Source organism: Euleptes europaea, chromosome 7, assembly GCF_029931775.1.
Source record: "Euleptes europaea isolate rEulEur1 chromosome 7, rEulEur1.hap1, whole genome shotgun sequence".
Classification (NCBI taxonomy): domain Eukaryota; kingdom Metazoa; phylum Chordata; class Lepidosauria; order Squamata; family Sphaerodactylidae; genus Euleptes; species Euleptes europaea.
In genome coordinates, this window is record NC_079318.1 from 11,588,084 (window position 1) to 11,612,040 (window position 23,957).

General features: G+C 42.0%; 1 protein-coding gene across 1 annotated transcript in view; it reads left to right on the forward strand.

Annotated features, from left to right (window-relative positions):
* Positions 1 to 23,957, forward strand: part of ESR1 (estrogen receptor 1) — a 288,535-nt gene that overhangs the window by 191,242 nt on the left and 73,336 nt on the right. Inside the window, exon 4 of the mRNA XM_056853656.1 lies at positions 18,087 to 18,203. Coding sequence (XP_056709634.1) covers positions 18,087 to 18,203 — 117 coding nt within the window. The remainder of the gene's footprint in view (positions 1 to 18,086; positions 18,204 to 23,957) is intronic.

Consider the following 23,957-nt stretch of genomic DNA (forward strand, 5'->3'; position numbering starts at 1 on the left):
GTAATTGTTTAATCTTCCATGTTTTCAAACACATTTTCTTCTTATATGATGGGTATGTAGTGCAAATAGTCTGTAGTTTGTTTTAGGGACTGAGTGTTTAGGGGGAGGGTCTGTGGCTCAGTGGCAGAGCATCTTTTTTGCATGCAGAAGGTCCCTGAGCTCAATTCCCACCATGTCCAGTTAAAAGAATCAGGCGGTAAGTGATGTGACACACCTCTAGCTGAGACCCTGGGGAGCCATTGCCAGAGTAGACAATGCTTAACTTGATAGACCAGTAGCCCGACTCTGTGTAACGGTGTTACAGTGAGTTCTCAAGGTGGGAGGAGCACTTCTGGCATCTCACCTAGTTAGTCACTGAAAGATTGAAGCCATCTCCTCCTTACTGAGCGTGGTGTAGTGGTTAAGAGCAGCACTCTAATCTGGTTTGATACCCCACACCTCCACATTAAGCCTGCTGGGTGATCTTGGGCTAGTCACATTTCTCTCAGCCCCACCTTCCTCACAAGGTGTCTGTTGTGGGGAGAGGAAGAGATTGTGATTATATGCCACCTTGAGACTCCTTGAAGCCGAGAAAAGTGGGATATAAAAGCCTACTACTACTAGTAGTAGTACGTCTTCTTCTTCTTCTCCTCCTCCTCAGAAACTGACATTCACACGTTCCAAAATACATAAGTTGGGTCTGGGGTTCCCACCCTGTGTCCCGTATAACAGTCACACAGAATTTGCAGTTTCTCCTCAATTCCCAGTTCTCATGTGTGGTTCCTGATTTGGATAGTGATGTGTGGTGTGTTTGTAAGAGCCTTAGCCCACAGCAGTGAACTTCAGCCTCACTGTTTTCCCAACCTGCTACAGGCCTGTGGATGTTCTATTTAGCATAGTCCACCCCCACCCGCCGCCAGTCTGTTTCAGGTCACGAAAATGGTATGGGAAAAGGTCGAGGCCCCTTCTCCATGCATACCACAATAGCGATTCAAAACAGCCCCGGTATTGAGGAGAACCTGCAACTCACATGTGACTTTTATAGAAGGCACACGTTGGGGACCTCAGACCCAACCTCTGTTCTTTAATGTGTCTTGTCTCCCTGTACCCTGTTCCTTCCTATAATGCTTCACACTCTTTCCAAAAAAAAAAATTCCCACTTGCATTCTCTTATCTTGCTCTCCTTTTGTGATTACCTGAGGAGTGTGCTCTCTGTATGATAATGCATCCTCTCAAACTGATGATTCCTATGTAATGTAGCTACTGACTGATTCCCTTTTAAAGTAGACTTTTTAAACAGCTCCTTTTCATAATGAATATTCTCTTGTACAAATGCTAGCCAACACGGGTCAGTTATTAATTTTTTTTATTTTCTGTTCAGAATGTGTGTTTTTTTATTATTTATTGTGATATTTCGGTGCCTTCAAAACAAGCAATTTTTGCGGCATAAGATTTTGTGAACTGGAGTTCACTTCATCCGGTGCAGCTAAATGAACCTTAGCCCACAGCAGTGAACTCTTGATCTTTCATGAGTCTCTGTAAGTTGACACGTGACTCTTTTTTGTTTCACTGTCTGTAGCAGATGCCCCTATGGAATTTTTCCCCAGGCAGAAGAATGCCTGCTAAGTGAAAATTTTGGTTTGCAGGAAACATAATTTTTGTTTCAAAAGTCAACACTGTATTTTTCTTTCTAGGCAGAAACAAAGATTTTAAAAAGGTATCCCGCTGTGCTTTTTTCTTTTCATCTTTATTGTGAGATCAAAATCAGATCCTACAGAAAGCGCCTTGAAACTCAAAACCTTCCCCCCCTTTCTAAATGGAAACTAAACAAGCATGACATTTCAGTGACATCTATTTTATTTTACTCAATTTATGGGCACAAAGAGTTACCTTATTTGGCATTTTTCTATGTAGAATTTTAAAACTGAGCATAGAAACAAAATCTCTCTCATCCAATCAGAAGTAACTGTTGTTTGTACCTATTAGCTTAGTCAAACGTACCTGTCAGCACTTAGCTGAGACTTTTCTTTTACATGAGAAATATTGGCAGGCTGAAAGGACCTGGGTCCTTTATTGACCAGAATTGTTTGTAAAGGCAGAGCAGTGAAATCTTGTGTTTTATGCCCCATCAATCTGGTTAATATCTCATCTGTAACAAGGGAAGGCAATGGCAAACCACCCCACAAACAAAGTCTGCCTAGTAAACGTCGGGATGTGACATCACCCCATGGGTCAGGAATGACCCGGTGCTTGCACAGGGGACCTTTAGCTTACCTAACAAGAGTTGACAGGCTGTGCCCAGCAACCAATGGGAGGTCAGGAGACAAGGCATGGGGGTGCAGTTGATGATGGCATGACGTAGCCCTCTGTGGTGTCACCTCTGTTTTTTCCCTGGAAGTGTCATCATGCCCCTCTAGGAGTCGCCAACAACTCTATGGTTTTACCATAGAGTATCTGAAGTTTCCTGAAGAGGACTGACCCCCTTTCCAGGGTTTTCTCAGAGGTGATGTCATGCTCTCACTGATGGTGATTTTGAAAACATTTTCTCCCACCAACTGCTGGAGTACCAGTGGGCAACAACTGCTGAGACAGGAGGTCTCCTGTCCCAGTGGGCATATGGCACTTCTATCTTTAACCTTTCCTTTTTGGAAGAAACAACAAAATGGGTGGTTATTCTGAAGATTCTTGTGCATTTTAAACCCACACCCTTTTCACTCTAGCTTTGTATAACACTGTAACTTTTCTTGAAGCTTTATCAACACCAATTGAAAAGTGCACAGATGAAATAAAGTATTTTGAATCCTAGGATATGTCGGTGTTTCAATAATGGAATCAAGAAGAGTTTGCTGCACTGTCTCCTGCTCCTTCCTGTAAATGCCAAAGATTGTGATGGTGATTACTAATCATCTATCTGTGGCATCAGGCTACATTCCAGTCTGCCTTTGAACTCTTTCATCCTATATAGTATATAATTGGGTGGGACCATATAGAGGAGGGGAGTGAGGTGCTGATGACAACACTCACTATTTTTTCATTTCCCAGCTTAAGTATTGCACTATCAGTGCTTGTGGAATGTTTTATTGTGGCTGAGGAGTGAATTAATGCAAGAGAATTAATTGAAGCAATATTCATTTAAGGGAAATACAGTCATGGAGAACTTTGGGATATAGGAGCACTTATAAATAATTTATCCAGTCTCATCTTGCCAGTCAAGTTTGTAATCAAGGTATTTCTGGAACCCCCACTGTGTGTCAGAGCCTGCCACTCTGAACTCATGTCATCATATCTGATTCTGTTCCAGGACCTCAGCATGCTGATCTTTAAATCCACACACTGGTATCAGGTGCACAGTAGGGAGATGATTGCACAAACATGGGTTAGCCCCAAAGTTTGCACAAAAGTCCCCTGAAAAAAAATCAAATGTTAATACGTTACCATGGCAGAGGAAATGGCCACTATTTTGAGAGAGTGGGTGAGGCACAGAATGGGTGGAGCAGCCTCCCACCCCTGTCCCTTACCTTCTGGGACCAGATGCCTCTGCACACTAACTGACAGAGATGCTGGCTGCAGCCTTCCAAGGGATGCCTTCCTTACTACTGCCACTGCTTTGTGAGCCAGAGAGGAAGTGATAGTACTGTGGGGGAAGGAGTGGGAGCTGCCACCACTATGTGAATCAGGTAGGTGGAGGCAGTTGTGCTATAGGCAAGTAAGGGAGGAGAAGTGGGAGCCACCGCAGTGGGAGCAGCTGCAGCCAGTCAGGCTGACCAGTGAGTGGGCAGCTCAGCATGTGAGGGGGAAGAATGGGATTCCTCTCCCCCACTTGTTATATCTAATTTTGGTAGTGGCAATCAAAACATAGGGCCACATTCAGGTAGGGGGTATTTTTCCCTAGTCCAACACCTTAACCGCTACACCACACTGGCTCTCTTTTACCTGGTACAATTACAATCTGTGGCATTGTAGAAATGTTCCTTTTCAGAGCAATAAGAGAATACTTCAAATTCTCCTGTGTAGGGGAACCATTTGTCTTTATTCTAGATTCCATCTCTGTTGTTAGGGAGCCAGTATTCAAACCACAATTAGAAAGTGTTACGTGCCATTATTTTGTACCTTAGCTAATACCTCAGTGCTATTCAGATTGCCATGTAAGAGGGTTGTGTGATTGTTGCTGATAGCAGTGAGGAGATAGTAGGCCAGTTCCAGTTCCAGTGCAAAAGGAGTGCCTGCATGCAAATAAGCATTTATGCGTAACTTGCTTGTAACTTTTGGTGTTTCTTCAAAGCATCTTTCCCTTTGAGGGAAATGGTATATACTTTGTTAAAAACTTCTTTCCAGAGTGAGTTGCTCTCTAATGTATAACATGGGTATATTATAGCCCTTTAATAGCACAAGAATACTTACTCCTGACAATAAAATAAGCATTGCATGTATTTCAAATCCCCCTTCTAAGGAGAAGTCATTCAGTCATTTTCTTATCCCATCCTCACTAGGAAAAACTTCTTCCCCCCTTCTTGGGGCTTCAATAGTTGTGGAAATTTACATTTCTGTGTATACCAGACTGTTGCAGAACGCTCTCCTCTTCCTAAATGTTATGTCTTTATTGTATCTCTTTTTTTCTTTGTCATTGTATTGTTACATGTTACCCACTTCTCTGAGCAGTGAGAGTTTTCATGGGCAGCACTTCTCTGGGTTACCAATGTTCCCTTTGGAGGAGAAAGGACTGGAAATGTAGAGTGTTTTTATTGCAGTGTTTGCTGTATTTACCAGAACATAGGTGGCGGAGAAGAAGCACTCCTACTAGCAGCAGATTTGTTAGCTCACATTAGAAAACCAAAGTAGCCACATCCCAAATCACAGCAGTGCATTGTTTTGTCCACCTTTTGTATCTCAGCAAATTTTGTAAAGTGGTAGAGATTGACTGCTGGTGGCACAACATTGCCACTATCAATAATGGAGACACATTGAAAGATAAAAACATGGCTCACTTAAATTAAAGCATACAAGTATCTGTCTTCTGGGCTTCTAGGTATGAAGTATTTCAACCATGTGACTTAGGGTTGCCCCCCTCCAGGTACTAGCTGGAGATCTTCTGCTATTACAACTGATCTCCAGCTGATAGAGATCAGTTCACCTGGAGAAAATGGCCTCTTTGGCAATAGGACTCTATGACATTGAAGTCCCTCCCCTCCCCAGACCCCACCCTCCTCAGGCTCCATCCCAAAAACCTCCCACTGGTGGCAAAGAGGGACCTGGCAACCCTAATGTGACTGGTTGTATGTACATGTTGCTGCATTCCAGTTGCAGTTGTTGATTAAGTTGTTGACTGAGAACAGGAACTTGCTAAGCTAAAGATGAGTTCAAAGAAATCAGGAAATATCACTTTCTAGTGGTTTCGTTTTGCAGCCTTTTCCTTTGCATTGTGGAAAACCCAAAAATGAATAATTCTAGGGGTGAAGGTAGTGGCTCCTGTGGTCCCACTGTCACCAGGGCTAACACAAGTGTAACACAATTGCAGCCACGCACACGCTCAGCAGCAGAGTCAACAGCACTACAATAAAAACTAGCAGAGAAACTTTGGCAGATACATCTTCCCTGGCAGTAACAATGCTCCCATATTTGGCTGCACGCTGAAAACACAAACATTATTTTTTGACAATACTGGAATTAGTTTGTGATGCAACATAACATAGTACACACACATCTGCAACTTATAATACACAAATAGACAGCCAGAAATAGATCACAGTGCCCCTCATACACAAAGGTAATACAAACAGCATAAATGGCTAGATGAATACAAACACACTGGAAAACGTCCAGGTCTCAGAAGCTAAGCTGGGTCAGCCCTTGTTAGTATTTGGATGGGAGACCACCAAGGAATACCAGGGTTGCTGTGCAGAGGAAGGCACTGGCACACAACCTCTGTTAGTCTCTTGCCATGAAAAACCCCAAAAAGGGGTCGCCATAAGTCAGCTGCGACTTGACCGCACTTTACACACATAATGGCTACTAATAATGATGATTTTACTAGTAACTCATAACATATGCTCAGACGCACATGAAAATACCTTGTGCAGTGACAAATACAAGTCAATAGGGTATTCCAAGTAAACCATATGTACTAATATTCTATGTTACACATAGTTAGATACATTCCAATAGCAATATGAACTAGTAGAATAATCAAACATTGGTGATGTAGAAGTCAGAGTCCATATAGTAGAGTAACAAGTTCAAAAGAAGACTGCAACATCACTGAAGTCATGTGAAGAGGTAGGTATAATTCCAATGTAAACGTAGAGACAAGGATGGGAATAACACCGCTGGATTGCTAGTCGGCATTGTTTATGGTCGGAACTCTGATAGTATCTGATCGTGTTTGAACCTCCAACTTTTGTTTTTGATTAATGAAAACATTCTTCCTACACAAAGGCCATGGTGCTGCAAGTAGGAGGCTTACCTTGAAAACCTGGTTCTGTGATTGGAATTACCATATTGCAGCAAGGGCGGGATATGCTCCAAGCAAAACCAAAACTACAACGTTCAGTTCACTGCAGATAGGACAGTGAACTGCTCAGTAACTTGGTGGGAAAAGAGAAGTGGGCACACATTTGAGTACCACTCTGGGGAAGGGAGCTGTACATCTGGCTTCAACAATGCAATGCCCACTTTTAGACGGTTCTTCTGGCAACCTCATTTTCTGGTTAAAAAAAAGGAGAAATAATGGGACACTGTCCCGCGCCCAGGCTAGCCCCGGGCGCGGGACTGCCCGGTGGCGCACTTACCGGGCAGGAGGAGGCGAAGCCGGAGGGGGAAAAGGGGGCAGGGCCGACGGTGCCACAGCCCGCGGGAGCCCCGGGAGAACTGCCTGCCTGGCCGGGAGGGCTGGGGCCGAGCGACTCGGCAATGCCGCCTGGCATTGGCAGGGTTTGCGGGGCGATGCCTCCGCCGGCCCAAGCGCTGGAGCGAAGTCCCCCGGCAGAGAAGGAGCCGGGCGGGAAAGGGCCGGAGGGGCGAAGGGAAGGGAGCGGGAGCGGCAGAGCACGAGCCGCCGATCAGCTGGGGGGGGCGCAGCCCTCCTGAAGGGGAGGGCGGATGGACGGAGCTGCCAGGGGCTGATTGGTGGAGCCCCTGTCAGACAGGAGGGGAGATGGGAAAGAAGCGGAACACCGGAGGGCCTGGCTGGCTATATGACAGGGAGGGGGTGGACGGCCAGGGAGGAAGCGGTACCGGGAGTCCCTGGAGCTGGTGTGGCTCAGAGGAGCAGGAACGGATCATGGGCTGAAGAGGAGGAAAGGAAATCCTCTCAGGAGGCCCATTCTGAGGCCAAAGGAAGCCCTCTCCAAGTCAAGCTGGCCAGGCCGTGGGGCGAAGAGGCGGGGCCCGAGGGGACGGATCCTCACAGACACTAAGCCTATAATTCCTTGGGGCAACCACAAAGCCAACAGAGAGAAAGAAGAGAGACTCAGTGGACCCTTTGTAGTCTTCCTGGGGTCAAACTCATAACACACATTCTCTTCCTCCCTATCATACTCTAGTTCGTTAGAGGGCTTTCAGCCATATTCACTGAAACCAAAAAGTGTCCTTATGTGGAGCTTTAGCCTCATGAATAAACTCAAATTATCACAGAAGAGGTCCAAGGTTCATTCCTGGCAATAACTTTCCAGAGGACAGGACAGGAAATAGCTTGTAGCCAATCAGAGTGACCGATACATGGTCAAGGTTCACTGTTTGACCCAGTTCTGCTCCAGAGCAAAGCTTGCTCTCCTCAGCCCCCTTCATTGTAGCCATTCAGTGTACTGTCCCAGGGTACTTTTAATCCATTTCCCTCCCACGTTCCATGTAGTAATCATGGACGAGCCAGGAGGATGTTGAGCTGATAGAGCTTGGTATTGCAGAGAGGGAATGAGAAATGGTTAGAGACTGAGTGTTTGAGTGCTCTGTACACTAATCTCTTTTCTGGGAGGGTCTTAATGGGTGGATTAAGTTCTTTAAATCACCCTTTTGTGGTGATTCCCCTTCTCTTGTTAACAAGAATAGACTGCCTTTGCAGCCCTAGTTGCAGATGTGAAGGTTACTGGTGAGTATTATGTCTGGAGTTAAGGAACCTGCAACGACTCTGAGAAGTTGAGTGTTGCTAATCTGTCTTTCATTTCTTTTTGATATTCTTGGCTGTTGGGTGATGGCTGTTTGTACAAAATGCTCCATTACTATTGTTCCCATCACTATAGTCCCCACTTATGTGTTCCTAGTTCTCTAGACATGGGGGCAGAGTGACATGACTCATAACATGTGCCGTGATATTTGAAATCTGTGTTTCCTATATACTTCTGGTGTTGTACAATGATTGGCTGCAGTATTAGTTGGAATTCTGTTTTACATTGTGGCCATAGAGACTGAATGAGATTGATGTGGATTGCAGATTGGATTAAATCGCCGAAAAACAGGAACATCACTCTGGAGAGAGCGGATTTACTTTCTGGGTTTCACAATGTGCTTTGGGGCCCTAAAACACCGAAGAGCTTGAAGCAAGTATCCGAAGACTGCAATATTAAACCAACATTACTAAAAATATGGGACAGCTATAAAAAAAGAATCAGTCCTTCACCCCCTCCCATTATGTCACCACTTGAAGCATTCCATGAAGATCTTGCATGGAATATTGACCTGCTTTTCACATATCAGGACATGGTCGATAAAGATGGAGAGATCAAGAGTCTAGAAATTCTCAGAAAAGAAATAAGTAACTTGAACTGAGGTATCTTCAACTTGAACTAAGTATCTTCAACTGAAGTCCAGGCTCAAAGAAGACTGCTTAAAGACGGGTACGATGAGACCACTAACAGAATTTGAAACTATAATAACGAAGAACAACGAACATTTACTAGGAAAGATCTACAAATTGTTGTTAAGATACGATACAGAAATGGAGCAAGTCAAAGAAAATTGTTGTTAAGATATGATACAGAAATGGAGCAAGTCAAAGAAAATTGGTACAAAATATTTTATAGATGGTATCTCACTCCAAATCAAATTCAGAAGATGAACAACCCTAAAGGAAAACAAGGAGCATGCTGGAAGTGTCAGGAGACAGACGGCTCTTACTTCCATGTCTGCAATCATACTTGTTTGAAGCTGCAATCATACTGGCATAAGATTCATGGCGAATTACAAAACAGAAAAAAATCAACTTAAATCCTAAAAGTTTTCTACTTGGCATAATGCCACCAGAACTGTCTCCGCAATTAAAAGACTTATTCAAATATGCCACAACAGCGGCAAGAGTAGTTCCTGCGAAGAGATGGAGCAATCAAACATGCCAGAGATAGATGACTGGAAAAATAAAATGTTGGAATATGCCATAATGGCTAAAATGACCGACATGATGAACATGACTGATGAAGAAACTCTTGAACAGTTCAACAAAAAAATGGAGTTTGTTTTATAGGTATATAGAAACTAGTAGCTGAAACTTTACAAAACGGTAAAAATATTGGTTGAAGCAAAGTGGTTATTTTTTAGTAGAACAAGAATAAATGTACAATGATTGATTATAGCAAAGTGAATATTTTCTATCGGAACAAGTTATTTTATTTAATTAATTATAGAAATAGTTGTGGCAATCATGATGTAATTCCTTTTTATGTTAAAACGCTATGATTATTTTGTACAAATGGACTTTATTTGCAGAAGGTCCCCTATCCTTTCCCTTTCTTCCTTCTGTATCCCCCCTTTTGAAATTAATAAAATATACAAAAGAGAGAGAGAGAGAGAGAGAGAGAGAGAGAGATTGAGATTGAACGAGAGATTGAACGAGAGATTGGGACCACTTATTTGGGGCTTTCCTTTGACTCTAATCGGAATGACCCAAGTCATGCCCTCTTTTGTAGGTATAACTGCAGAACTTGGGGCAGGATGGCTCAGTTAATAAGTGTCCTTTTTTAATTAATTATTGCTCTCACTCAAGTTTTGAGAGTACTGTTCAAAATGTTAATATTTTCTGCAATTTCTCATTGTATATCTGTGAGGCATTTTAATAGTTGCTGCTGTTGCTATCTTCTTGGAACAGCCAGAAAGACAAAAGCACTCAAGTGATTTTGTTTATTTATCCTTTCCATAAAAACTACTCAGGGGGAAAATGGACTATCATAAATATCACTTGAACAACTGTTCTTGCATAACTGCCACTTCCATTTGGAGCATAAACTGTTACTTAACTCTAGTTTTTCTCACTTTGACCCACATGGAAAAATAAAATCACATGTGTGGTTGGAGTGTTTTGAGGTTTTGCCCAGAAAAGGGGGGGGGGGGAACCTGACACGAATCTCCAAGGGTTTTGCAGAATGAAATATAAAATATATAGTATGACCATATTTTCTTCTCAAGATATAAAAAACATTCATGCTCCCAAAACAAAAAGCTTCCCATTCTGTAAATACATCATGAGCATTTATTACTTTAAGAATGTCTGATATTCTGAATGTACTAATTGACTGATCCTCAGCTCCTTGACTGATCCTGCAGCTCCTTGATTGGAACTTGCCTTCTTCCGTTCTATCCTGCCCAAGATCTAACATTTTCATCTCAAGCCCTGTTCTTTGTGCCCCCACATGCAGATGAGAAGTGAGCAACAGGGCTTCTCCAGTGGTTGCACCCCATCTGTGGAATACTGTCCTCCTGGAAAATTCACGTGCCAACTACCTTGCTGCCCTTAGTTGCCAGGGAAAGACAACTGTATTTGCCTGTGCTTTTAGTTGCCCACTGCCCATTGTACCAAGTATTTTTACTGCCCTGTGTTTCACATGTTCCTGTTTTGACTGTCCCTGTTTTATGCTAATTTTGTTTTGTTATTTTGGGGGGGGGTTGTTTTTGGTTTTGTGCTGTGTGATTATTGTAAATTGTTTTTATACTTTTTTTGTAAACTGCCTTGAGCAGTTTTCTGGAGAGACAGCAAAAAACTAACCTACATACATTTCTAAAATGCTCTCGATATGTAATTTGTCCCTTAAAAGCAGCCATTGGTTAGCTGAGCCATGACAATAGGGAAGGATGGATTTCAGTCTTCCTCCCATACCACTTCCCTGATCAAAACTACCCCCTTCCCAAATTGCTTTATGCTCTAGCAACAGAAAAAGAGAGGCACAGTACTTGTAGCTGCCCGTCTAAGCTTAAAATAACCTAGCGGGGCCTTTTCAGTGCAGAGACAGTGCATGTTGGGGCCCATAGCCACATTGGAGCCCCTGGTGTAGGGTTGCCAGGTTCCTCTTTGCCAGTGGCGGGATATATTTTGGGGCGGAGCCTGAGGAGGGATGGGTTTGGGGAGGGACTTCAGGGCCATAGAGTCCAATTGCCAAAGCAGCCATTTTCTCCAGGGGAACTGATCTCTTTCAGCTGGAGATCAGTTGTAATAGCAGGAGATCTCCAGCTAGTACCTGGAGGTTGGCAACCCTACCCCGGTGATTGCTTTCTAGATCCAAATTACTGATTGGGAGTTCTAGTCATGTGATTTTCGCCGCTAACTCAGCCTGTTCATATGTTATCATTTGTAAAGTAGAACTAAATAAATATTTTACCCATGTCCCAGTACAGTGATAATGATCCCTGAGCATACACATGTTTCTTCATTGGTAGCTTAAAGGAGGGGTCTGTAACTCTGTTGACCCTGTAGGATGGCTTTTGTGGGGGGGGGGAGAATTTAGTAAATGTGAGGGAGGAATTCAGTATTTTTTTCCCTCGGGGCTCAGGGGGAATGTACTATTTAAATATTTTTAATCTTGCATTTTGGGGAAGGTGAGTTGTTTTTTCTAAGCCCTTGCCCCATAAATATTTTTTACAGTAAAACTGTAATTAGATGAAATTCTCAGGGTGATTTTTTTAAGGGGGACACAATATGCTTAGGTAATATGTAATCGACTAACCTTACTAATGTTTATCCAATTGAAATAAGTGTACCACCTGCAAATCTTTGTCAGATCAGGTCTCTGATAAGGAAATCCAACTTAAAGCAATGCTGTGGAGTCCATAAGTTTGTGCACAGTGAATTTTATTTTTGGTGTGTGTTAGACGAAGGTAGTCAGAGTGTGACAGGGGCTAAGAGGGTGGGATGGGTTTCCCTGGCTGAGACTGAGGTTGCCATAATCTCAGGGTCTCTTCCCATAGCAAACCAGCCTTTTGCAAGAATTCTGTGATAACATCTTACAGATTCCATCAACAGTTTGTGGGTTTGCTATGGAGCTCTAATCTTTCCTCAGCCTGGGTGGTCCTTTTCCTGAATACCTACTCCACCAAACAGCTGAACCAGGACCTTGAGAGCTTCTCTCCTCCAACCGCAGTCTTTCTGTGTTAGCATTCAATGGTGTTTACACAGGCTTTTTGTCAGAACTAGAATTTTTAGTGAATTTTCAATACAATCCTGTAAAGAGCTATTTCAGTCTAAGTCCATGGATTTCAGTGGGAGTAGCCTGGAGTAATTTTTATAGGATTGTGGTGTTAATTAGCTCTAGTGTGACATACTTTTTTTTGCATATCTGTGAAAATTACATGCTTCATACTTCACAGATTTAATTGTTTTTGTTGCATTTGTTTGAATTTGCAACTCTTTTGTAGAGATTTAAAAATTTAAAAAGGGTAAGTCTAAGAGCATTTTAGAAAAGAACACTAAGAAAAAATTGACTCTAGCAAATATATATTTTACAAGCATGGACCTGCAAGGAACTCGCAGGGTTGGGGGAGGCATCCTGCTGCTGCCCTGTTTACTTGGCCATCCCACATTGGGTTTCCAACTCCGAACTGGTAAACTCCTTGAGATTTGAGGGTGGAGTGTGGGAAGGGCAGTGTTTGGGGAGGGAAGGGACCTCAGTGGAGCATTATGCTATAGAGCCCACTCTCCAATGGAGCCATTTTCTCTAGGGGAATAGATAGCAAAGGGACAAATAGATAAAACTGTAGACAGCAAATAAGGCTGCCTGCTTGACCTGATTTCTTCCTGCATTCTTTGACTCATCTTTGCTTCCAGTATACTTACAGAGCAATGTAGAGAGGCTGAAATGAAACACTGCTCAGGAGGACATTAGCAAGAATCGGAACCCAAAAAGTGGCTTTTATATAGCCCTAGTGAAAAGCTTGTCAAATTGGAAGGGATGGGTAAGAAGAAGAAGAGTTGGTTTTTATATGCCGACTTTCTTCACCACTTAAGGCAGAATCAAACCGGCTTACAATCACCTTCCCTCCCCCTCCCCACAACAGACACCCTGTGAGGTAGGTGAGGCTAAGAGAGTATGACTTGCCCAAGGTCACCCAGCTGGCTTCGTGTGTAGGAGCGGGGAAATGAATCCAGTTCCCCAGATTAGCCTCCGCCGCTCATGTGGAGGAGTGGGGAATCAAACACGGTTCTCCAGATCAGACTCCACCACTCCAAACCACTGCTCTTAACCACTACACCACGCTAGTGATTAATAGTCCTCCTGCCTCCCATTCTCCAAACACCTATCTGTCAATGACACCCTGTTGCTTCAGGCGGATCAAGATAATCCATCTTCTACCACAGACAATTGCAAGATCTCTGTTTTCTGGGCAATGTGTTAATATAAAACAAAACCTTGTGTAGATAATATAAGATTAGTTTTCCAGATATTTATCAGCATTGACTTGCAGCAATTATCACCATTTTGTGACTTTGACACCTCCTTGAACCCAGTCATTTCCACTCCAGCACTGTAGTGCTATTATTTCCACAATGGCCGAACAAATCTTTTCCTCAAACTGTATATTTTGACATTCCTATAGTAATAGTGAGAGGTTGTCAATACACATAAATGTCAGGTGAAATGAAAATAGGTCCTGGCACCTCCATAAGGATTAATGGCTATTTAAATCAGTTACACATGTCTTTAAAAGGATGTTAGTTTGAGTGTTGACTGCATTATATGTAAAATAATTTGCTGTCATTTATTGATATGAATCATCCCCAGTCTCCAACTATAAAAAAAATAGTAGGGGGATCTAGGTTTCTGTTGGTTTACATACACATTACAGGAAGTCTTCTTTTCTTGGTAAAATGTAGTTGAAAGACCTTGTGATGTGACTTCATTGTAATAGCATTTCATCACCTGCCTGCTCTACTTCACTTAAGCAGAAAATGGGTGAAATGCTTACATGATGAACCTATGTGCAAACTGCATTCCTTACATCAGCTCCTCCTCTCTATTCCTCATTCTCATATGGCCTTGTCCTGCCTCAGTCTGTTTGTGGGCTTCCTCTATCGCTACCCCTGTATTATGGAATGAACTCCTGGAGGTGACCCATAAATCACCATTACTGATAACTTGCAAGTCTAGCTTTGTAAGGTTTGCAAGTTTATCCTTTCCTAGTGGACTTAGGTCAGTGGCATCCATGCATCTCTCTGTGCTTTGTAATTTGGGCCTGAGTCCTTTTACTTTTAGAACAGAGGTTAGTGTCAGCTTCTAGGGGTACAAATTTCCTCTAGTCTACTACAGTTGAAGTCAGGAGGGAAGACAGCATGGTATAGCCCAATCCCATCGGATTTCGGAAGCTAAACAGGGTCAGTATTTGGAAAGGAGACCACCAAGGAAGACTTTACAGAGGAAGGGAATGGCAAAGCACCTCTGCTTCCACTTGCCTTGAAAGCCCCTTGCTGGGGTCACCATAAGTCAGCTGGTACTTGATAGCACTTTACACACACACAGTTTAAGTCAGCAAGCCTAATGCAAAGCTCTGCAGAGTCTCATTGCACAAATAGCTTCCCATGTGAGAAGGGAGGTCCTCTCCCTAATTGCTTCAGCTATACTATATAACTCTTTAGTCATGACTGAGGTATTTTGGTAATGGAAGCTCAGATATATATGCAGTAAAGTTAGCTCCAAATTTTGTTTCAGAGGAACTAAATACTCGAAGCTCGTGAGAAACTTTTATAGCCCATCTGACATTTTTGGCAGTTTCATCAGTTTTAGATGCAGAGCACTTGAAGAAGAAAAAAGGGTTTTGAGAATAAAGATGTCAAATGTATCATCTGCAGGTTTTAGAAAAAGCAGTTCAATACTATTCCACATGGCCATGTAAACTATGTAACGTTTGCCGAGCCTTAAGATGTGCATGAAAATGCTTATCATCTCATGGGGGATCACAGAGAGATAGTGATGAGTGATTAATTGTGTTTTTTTACTCTTGTACAGCTGTTGGTTTGATCATATGCCAAATGCTTAAAACAATTGTGATTTATCAGATGAGGAGAGTAAGGCAAGAGATCTCTGCTCTTTGCCAGACTATTCAGAGTTTGGCATCACAGAGAATTGAATTAGAGCTTTTTTTTAAAAAATGTCATCTGGAAAAATAATCTCCCTATTTATTTGGTTGTCTGAAATGGAAAAGACACGTACTGAAGCAAGAATCTTAGGTCCCTGAAAGGATCTGTAGAAAAAAATTATATAACATGTATTTGTAAATTATATAGAGTTCTAAAAATGAATTGAAGTTTATTGAAGATTTTTCTCAGGGAACAGTTGGATGTATTGAAGATCATGGTTGACCATCTGCTAGCTTTAGTTGATTACCGCCGTCTGAGTGTAGACAGACAAGCCTCTCTGTTGCTCTTTATTGGATTTACCAGCAGCTGTTGATATCATAGATCATGCCATCTTGTTGAGGCTCCTGGAGGCAGAAATAGGTATTGGGATGTGTGTTGAACTGGTTCAAATAATTTATCACGATTCAAAGGTTATTGGAAACCAGTTGTCATCAGCGTAGGACCTGTCTTGCGGAGTTCCACAGGGCACAATCTATCCCCCTGTACTTTTCAATCTCTATGTAGAGCCCTTAGGACAAAACATTTGTAGTTTTGGGGTTAGTTGTCATCAATATGCTAATGATGCTCAGCTCTATACTATATATCCTTATCCAAATCTCCTGGTGATGCGGTAGAGTTCCTGAATCACTGCCTGGCTGCTGTGGTTAATGATTGATGCAATTGGACTAGGATTACAGAATTAGAAAGCATTGCGAAGAATGAATTATCTAAAGCAAGGTGTACTATAAACAATACAGAAAGTGGATTACAAGGTAATGGGCAATGCAGGACAAACAGCTGTCACCTACAAGAATTATTGCAGTGGATTATAATTGTATTCCTTTGTAAAATGCTTTCCTGGACTGTTTCATTTGACTACAGTTCTGATTTCTTTATAAAAATGCCCTCTTAAACATCTCTGTTTTGCTCATTCTGGGAGCTGGGAGCCACATGAACAGGCAGCTCCCAATCTTACCTATTTGCATAGTGGCACCTTCAGAAGACTTTGCTCAGATGAACTAAGCTTTCTCAGTAGAGCATAGGAGGAGAGGCGGTCATGCATGTATGTGGGTCCAAAGCCATTAAAAGATTTGTAGATGATAACCAGAACCTGAAATTGAACTGAGTGATTGATTAGTAACCAGTGGAGTATCTGTAGAATGGGTGTGAGGTGTATGTTCTGCCTAACAACCAATAGTATCCTAACCAGGAACCATTATGCTGTATATCACATGAAACTAGCCTGTTGAGTCAGTAGGACTAGTACCTATCTTATAGGAGACTGTACTAACCTAAAGGCTGCAGGCCACAGATGATAGTCTAAGAATGAATATATGTAACTGAAGAGGAACTGATGAAGACATAAGAACAGAAACCGCCGTCTTCCTCTTCAACCTGACATGTGTTGAATACAAGGAATGTTGTTCCTGTAAAAAGACAACATTTGTATAATAATATTAGAACCTTTGATTGAATGTAGACTTACCTTTGCTTATATGATTGTAATATTACAGTGAAACACCATTTTTGGAAAATTCACATTGAACATATGGTACTCTTGCATTTTGATTCCCATTATATATTGGGCTAATTTCATGCTGCCTTGACCTGGATGGCCCAGGCTAGCCTGATCTCATCAGATCTCAGAAGCTAAATAGGGTCAGCCCTGGTTAGTATTTGAATGGGAGACCACCAAGGAATACCAGGGTTGCTGTACGGAGGAAGGCACTAGCAAACCACCTCTGTTAGTCTCTTGCCATGAAAACCCAAAAGGAGTGGCCATGAGTCAACTGCGACTTGACGGCACTTTACACACGCACACACAATTTCATGTTAGTGATTTTCTGTGTGGTTTTGGGTTTAACAACCAATAGTAAGCAGGCTGTGCCATTCTGCACTAGTTTTCATGTTGTCTTTAAGGGCGGACCCATGTAGAGTGCATTACAATAGTCTATCCTTGAGGTAATCATAACACATATCTCTGGCTAGATCAACCAAGTCAAGGTAGGGGGGCATTTTTTCAGGCTAAACAAAGCTACAAAAATGCTTTTTTAAATTTTATTTTTATTTATTTTTGCTGCTGCATTAACTAGCTTCTTCAGTATAACCTGTAGGCTCTTAACTGAGTCAGCAAGTATCAGCTGGACCCCCTCAAAAGTGGGGAGAATAGTGAGTTTCAAGACCTCAGCATTACCAACCAGCATTACCTCCATTGAGTATGCAGGAGCAATGAAAAAAGCAAGTTCCATGCTAGAGATTGTCAGGATGGGGATTAGAAATAAAAAAAGAGACAGGCCTACCAGTGGTTATTACCTATGATATCTTAATGGGACATTCACATCCCAAGGCATTGGCAACAAGATGTCCATGCATAATAGTTTCAGATAGACCTAGCCACACATACTTGTTTTCTCACTTGCTACTTAGGCCAATAACGTCCACAAAGCTTAACTTCCCAACCCAGGCTAATAACTTCCACACAAATGTATTTTCTTCACTTGCCACTTAGGAGAATAACTTCCTAACACAGATTTCTCTCACAGCATCCTACAGCACCTCATTCAAGCTCCATCCTTCACATACTGCTCAGCCCTCCATCTCGGACACAAAGGCTCTCTCTGAACAAAACAGTCAACTCTGTCCCCTAGGGTACAGGTACCATCTAATCATACCACACTTCACTCACCCAACCAGCCCCCCTCTTTCTTACTCTACAGGGCTACATTTTAGATCACAATAACATACACTTATGCCTAACATTGGCATATCCTTCAATAGCCTTTTGAATTCTTTATGTTTTTTACAGGTCACAATGACTACATGTGTCCTGCTACCAACCAGTGCACCATTGACAAGAACAGAAGGAAAAGCTGCCAGGCGTGTAGGCTACGAAAATGCTATGAAGTTGGAATGATGAAAGGTGGTATGTACCCAGCCAGCAGTTCAGATCCATGTGGTTGAACTACTTTTTTTATCTTCATTGTATAATCCACCTAATTTTTAAGGAGAATGGCAACGTTTTAAAGGAATTTGATTTGTGTTGGGTGAGCAGTGGGAGGAGCTAACCTTTTGTATTTCTTTCCATTTATGGAGCAAAGATCTGTCATAAAATCGAAACTGCATGTTCTGACTCATGGCCATCATAGGGACTTGCAGTTGGAAGTTCCTTGTGGGAACTCAGTCCTGATGTGCCACAGAGGCCCAATCAGGATGATGTCACAGGGGAAGGAAGGACTTCAGCCTTTCCCCAGTGCTGTTTTTCATACCATAAACAGCCTTGCTGGCATCCTTTGCCTAATTGGAACTCTCACATGTCATTATTTAATATTTATCTGAGGAAAATGGTGTTGGTAGAAAGGCTGAACCTCTCTTCCCCCACACCACAGTCCCAATCCAAATTGGACTCTGCAGCACATTGGGATTGAGTTCTCATGCTTATCTTGCAGCTGCTGTGTGACTACTAGTCCCCATGACAGTCACAAGTTCAATATACTGTCTAGGTTGGCTCTAGCCAAGGTTTGTTAGGAGTGCAAATGTATACCAGGGATTTGTGTCATTCTGTAATATTGTAGACAGGCCCTGTGGTGCAGTGAATTAACCCCCATAGTCCAGTTTTAGATAGACTAGTGCAGTTGGCAAAGGGAACTTTAAGGAAGGGGTCACTAATGATGTGAAAATGGGGGTGGCTTAGGACCGCTGCATACAATCCTTTCCATATACTGACATTGGTTAGTTGTCTCAAGTGAAATTTGGTTACATAGTGAAGCTGCAACATGCCTCTGTTCAGACCGCACTTTGTTATTTGAAAATCAGCTTGTTGTCAAAACAGACCACCAGGCCAGGCATGGAACACTCTTGAATAAGAGTAGAGAAGCTACTCCATAACCCAGTATTCCTTCCTTGATTATATTTTTTCAGTATTCATCCTAAATGGATTTTGGATAGAAGACAAGCACAATACAGATCTAATCTCCTTTCCTTTATTCCACTACTTACCACCTAAGCCTGATAACAACTACAAAGAACTATATTTGAGTAACTGCAAAAAAAAGACAAAACAGGTTTCAAGGAAAATAATTTAAGTGATTGCTGATGTCTTCTAAACACACTCCTGTGAAATAGCTTTGGAAAAGCATCCTGGACAGTTCTTTACAGTGACATCTTCTGGGTCCATATTCACTCTGTGAAGAGTTTCCAAGGCTCATTCATTATTTGTCCAGGTAGGGAGTTTGGCTAGTCTAAATTAGCTAGCTGATGCTCCATGATTTAAGTCTGTTAAGGTTTATTAACACAAAGTATTTTACTTCCCATTGCTGTTCTTCATTAAAGCATACATTTGAAACTATGGTTTATTTCTTTGGGTTGGAAATCCAAAAATTCTTCATCTAGTCTCTTATTTTGAACCATGCTATAATGAGAATTTTGTCAAATTAGACAGGGAAAGCACAGCATTATTTAGGGAAAACTCTGAAGCAAAGATGAACTAATGTTTTAATGCATCATCTGGATCCGTTCCAAGAATTCCAATTTGCCTTGCAGTTACCTTGTAACGCAACATTATTTTATACTACAAATAGTACAGAGTGAACGAGGCAGAAAAATAGTCTAGCTTTAGGAAACTGTGTTTCTACAGAATTAAACCTCTATAATGTTTGTTAAACACCCTGTTCTTTCCTAATGCAAAACAGTACAAGTAGTGGGAACTGATATAGCAGTACTTGTGTACTTAAAGAGCCAGTTAATTGAAAGGTTACTGCCAAAATATGTTTCACTTAGAAGCTTGTTCATCCCCTGTACATACACATAGAATGTGCCGCCACCTCAACTATTCCTCACAGTATTGCCTATTACTTATTGCTGTGAGAAAAGTGCCATTTGCCTAAGGAAAGTAGTAAATTGCATCTCCCCACCACCCAAACATTGACCAAATGAACCGCTGAATGACTGGTGTTTCTGTTCCTGTTCTCTAATGACTCACCCACCCCAGCTCTGTCCCAGCTTCCTGACAATGTCATTTGCACTTTTTTCTGAATAAAGGACAAAGCTAGAAGGGAACACAAGGGGGAACAATCTTAACATTTTCTAAATGTTAGAGTGCTTCAGCATTTCATGTCAATAGGCTAAAAAGATTAGAGGTCTAAACAGAACCAAACCAAAGGCACACCTGGTTCAGTATCAGGTTGTCCAGCTAGATTGTATGACTACTAGTCCCCATGACAGTCACAAGTTCAATATTCTGTCTAGGTTGGCTCTAGCCAAGGTTTGTTAGGAGTGCAAATGTATATCAGGGATCGTCCAGCTAGATTATCCCATTCATCCACATCTGTTATAACTGTGCTAATACTTTGCCCATTTAATATGAAAACCCCACTTTATACAGGCCAGGTCCTTGTTGTGTGTGAAAGCAACTGTACTTGTTGACATGTGCAAAATAGTGAGCTGGGCACATCCGCCTTCATCCAATGCTAATCATGGACAAGCAAGAGAAGAGCCGATGCTGCCACAGGATGGGCCATTCTTCAGTCATTAGTCAAATGACAGGTGTTTCAACCACACCTTCTAGGATAATTGTTCACATAATACTCAGGCAGGTTTAAACCACAGAACCTTTTACAACAGAAAAAGCAATGCTTTACTAGAACAGAACAAAAGGCTGAGGATACATAATATTCCAGCCATCTCCCACTACAGGAAAATCCATTCTTGGGCAGACTCTTAATAAATCTGTGCCAACAGTAATCAGTTTTCTCAATGCTGAGACCTCAAACATTCTGCATATGTGGAGAGTACTTCTTCCTTACTATACAGTGAACCACACTGTCTACCTAGTATTAGGGGATGTGCTTCTAGGTTGGAGAAAAGGATTTGCATGCAGGTGTAAAAACATAAGAAGAGCCCTGCTGGATCAGATCAGTGGTCCATCTAGTCCAGCAGCCTCTTTCACACAACAGCCAATTGCTAACCCTGGAGGACCAATAAACAGGGCAGAGGCTGGCTGCCTCTGAATATACAGGTTCCTTTTAGTCACCACGGCTGGATGCCATTGATGGATCTATCATTCATGAATCTGTCTAATCTCCTTGTAAAGCCATCTATGCTTGTAGCTATCAGTATATCCACAGATTGTGAATTCCACAGTTTAATTATTCTTTGAGTAAAGATATATTTCCTTCGGTCTGTCCTGTATCTATTGTCCATCAATTGCATTCTGTGTGGCAGAATTCTGACTACATAGTTACCATGCAGTACATACCTAGTGGTATGTGAAAGTACTGCTATTAACATTACTATTCAGTGTGACATCACCAGGCTCCACCCCATGACATCACTGAATCTCCCCCGATGACAGCATCAGGCCCTGCCCAATGAGTCCCATGGTTTAGGATAATAAGAATTTGGCAACCAGTCTACTCATGCATCTTCTCCATAAAATGTCCTGTTCTAGAGGAAGTTCTCCATACTCCACAAAGTCATTACCCTTCATGAACATGGAGAATTTTTTCGTATTGTCAAGAGTAGGAAACCCTGCATACAGGCACCATTTTTAAATTATCCACCAATATGTTCTCTTTTCATTTCCTTAGCAAAGAAAATTAAATTGCTTCAAACTGAGATGATCTAATATTAGAAGATACCCAACCAAGGTCAGGAATTCTTATATTCATGTTTCTACCCATAGCACATTTATGCCCCAATATTTAACAGAGCACCATGATTAGAAAAATTCTTTCTCCTATCCTATTGGTTCCCTGAGATTTCATCATTTTCAGAAATATTTCAAATATCTTTTCAGTGACACTGCTCTTAGCCTCATATATTGTGCACCAAAACACTAAGGGAAAATACAAAATACCTTCCAGTTCTCCCCCCCCCCCCAGAAATTCCAAATACGGTCATGCTGGTAGTGATAGTATGCTATTAGGACTCTGCCTCAAAGGAATATAGAAAAAGATGCTGATTTAATTTGTTATAAAACTTTGTCCTGGGTCACATGGCAGGCACTATAGCTGCTTAGATCTTTAGTAAAGGCTAGGAACATGAACCCAGTAAGAACCTAGGAAGTGGTTAAGATAGTTCACTTTAGTTCTATTTAATCTTGGTTTTCTTGAACATGAGGGCAGAATCAGATTGAAATGCATGCTGTAGTAATAGCAACCAAGGGCCAGATTGGATGAGATGCTTCGGGAGGGGGGGATTTATGAATGGACCCCTGAATGGTTTTTATTGACAAGACTATCAGTGAGGGACCTCTTTTAAGAGTGATTTTGAAAGTGGGAGGAGAGGGTTATAGTTTTCTTGGAGCCATTTTCCTATATAAAATGTACCCTTAGTGAGGGAAATTTACAGGTTACTTTATGTTTCCTTATTGTGCAAGTATCAGCTGTAAGTAACCCCCCTTTTCTATCACCCCAGTTTGAACTTGGGTTCCTCAAAGCTGGTACAGCACCTGTCAATAAAAAAATGCTCAGAAGAGCTATCATAAATCCCCAGGTGTCTCATACAGTTGTAACGGGATGCCTTTGATCTATGGGCACAGTAAACTCTTGATTCGTTCTACAGGTCTCAGTTTTGTCCTCTCACTTTCTTTCTGAGTAAGGGTTTATCATGAGTCAGTGGTTTATGAATTAATTCAGAATTTCATATTATTTTTGTTTTTTCTTTCTTACGTATAAAAATGTGACCAATTAGTTTACTCAAACTCAGTAGTGATTAAACATACCAATAAAATGCAGTTGCAACACTGTTTGTAATATTTAATATACTTACAGGTTTGTAGGATTTATATTTACAGTCCACCTTTCTTACTGAGACTCAGAGCAGTCAACGTGAAGTAAAAAGTGTACTGGGAAGAGGACTCAGATATCTGAATAAGCATGGCAAACCACCTCTGTTAGTCTCTTGCCATGAACCCCCCCCCCCAAAGGGGTCGCCATAAGTCGGCTGCAACTTGACAGCACTTTACACACACATATTAGGCATGATACAAAGTGCAGGTATTAGTAGAAAACAATGCAGCAAAAGCAATTCAATCTGTGCAGCAAACATACCATGACCTATACACAATGGTATAGTCCATAGTCCCTTCCCCCACATAAAGTGCACTCCTGAAAAATTCTGTTGCAGTATTGTCATATTACCTTTATAGAAAAGCCCTTCTGAACAACTCTTGTCTTACAGAGTTTGTAAAATGACAGAAGCATGGGAGCCTTCCTGACCACTTCAGGCAGGCCATTCCACAATGTGGGGGCAGCATCAGAGAAAGCACATGTACAGGTGATTGTTGATGTTAGCTGTTTGCAGCCTGGCCACCTCAGAAGGCCCTGATCAGATGAGTGAAGCTGTTGCAGCAGAGCATAGGAGGAGAGGCGATCCTGTAGATATAAGGCACCAAGGCTATTAAGGGCTTTGTGTGTATTAGTCAGTACCTTGAATTGAATCTTGTAGCAGTGGAATGACTGTAGAATGGGTATAAACATGAATGCTCCATCTGGCATCGAACAATGACTTTCTGTACCGACTGGAGATAGGGTTGCCAATAGGGTTGTCAAGTGCCGGCGGGCAAACCCCCGCCAATCCTCCTGGCTGCCCGCCGACCAACTGAGGGTCGGTGGGCAATGCATGTACACTCACCTGCCCGAAGCGCCGCATCGCAAGGGGCAGTTTTCCACTCAAACTC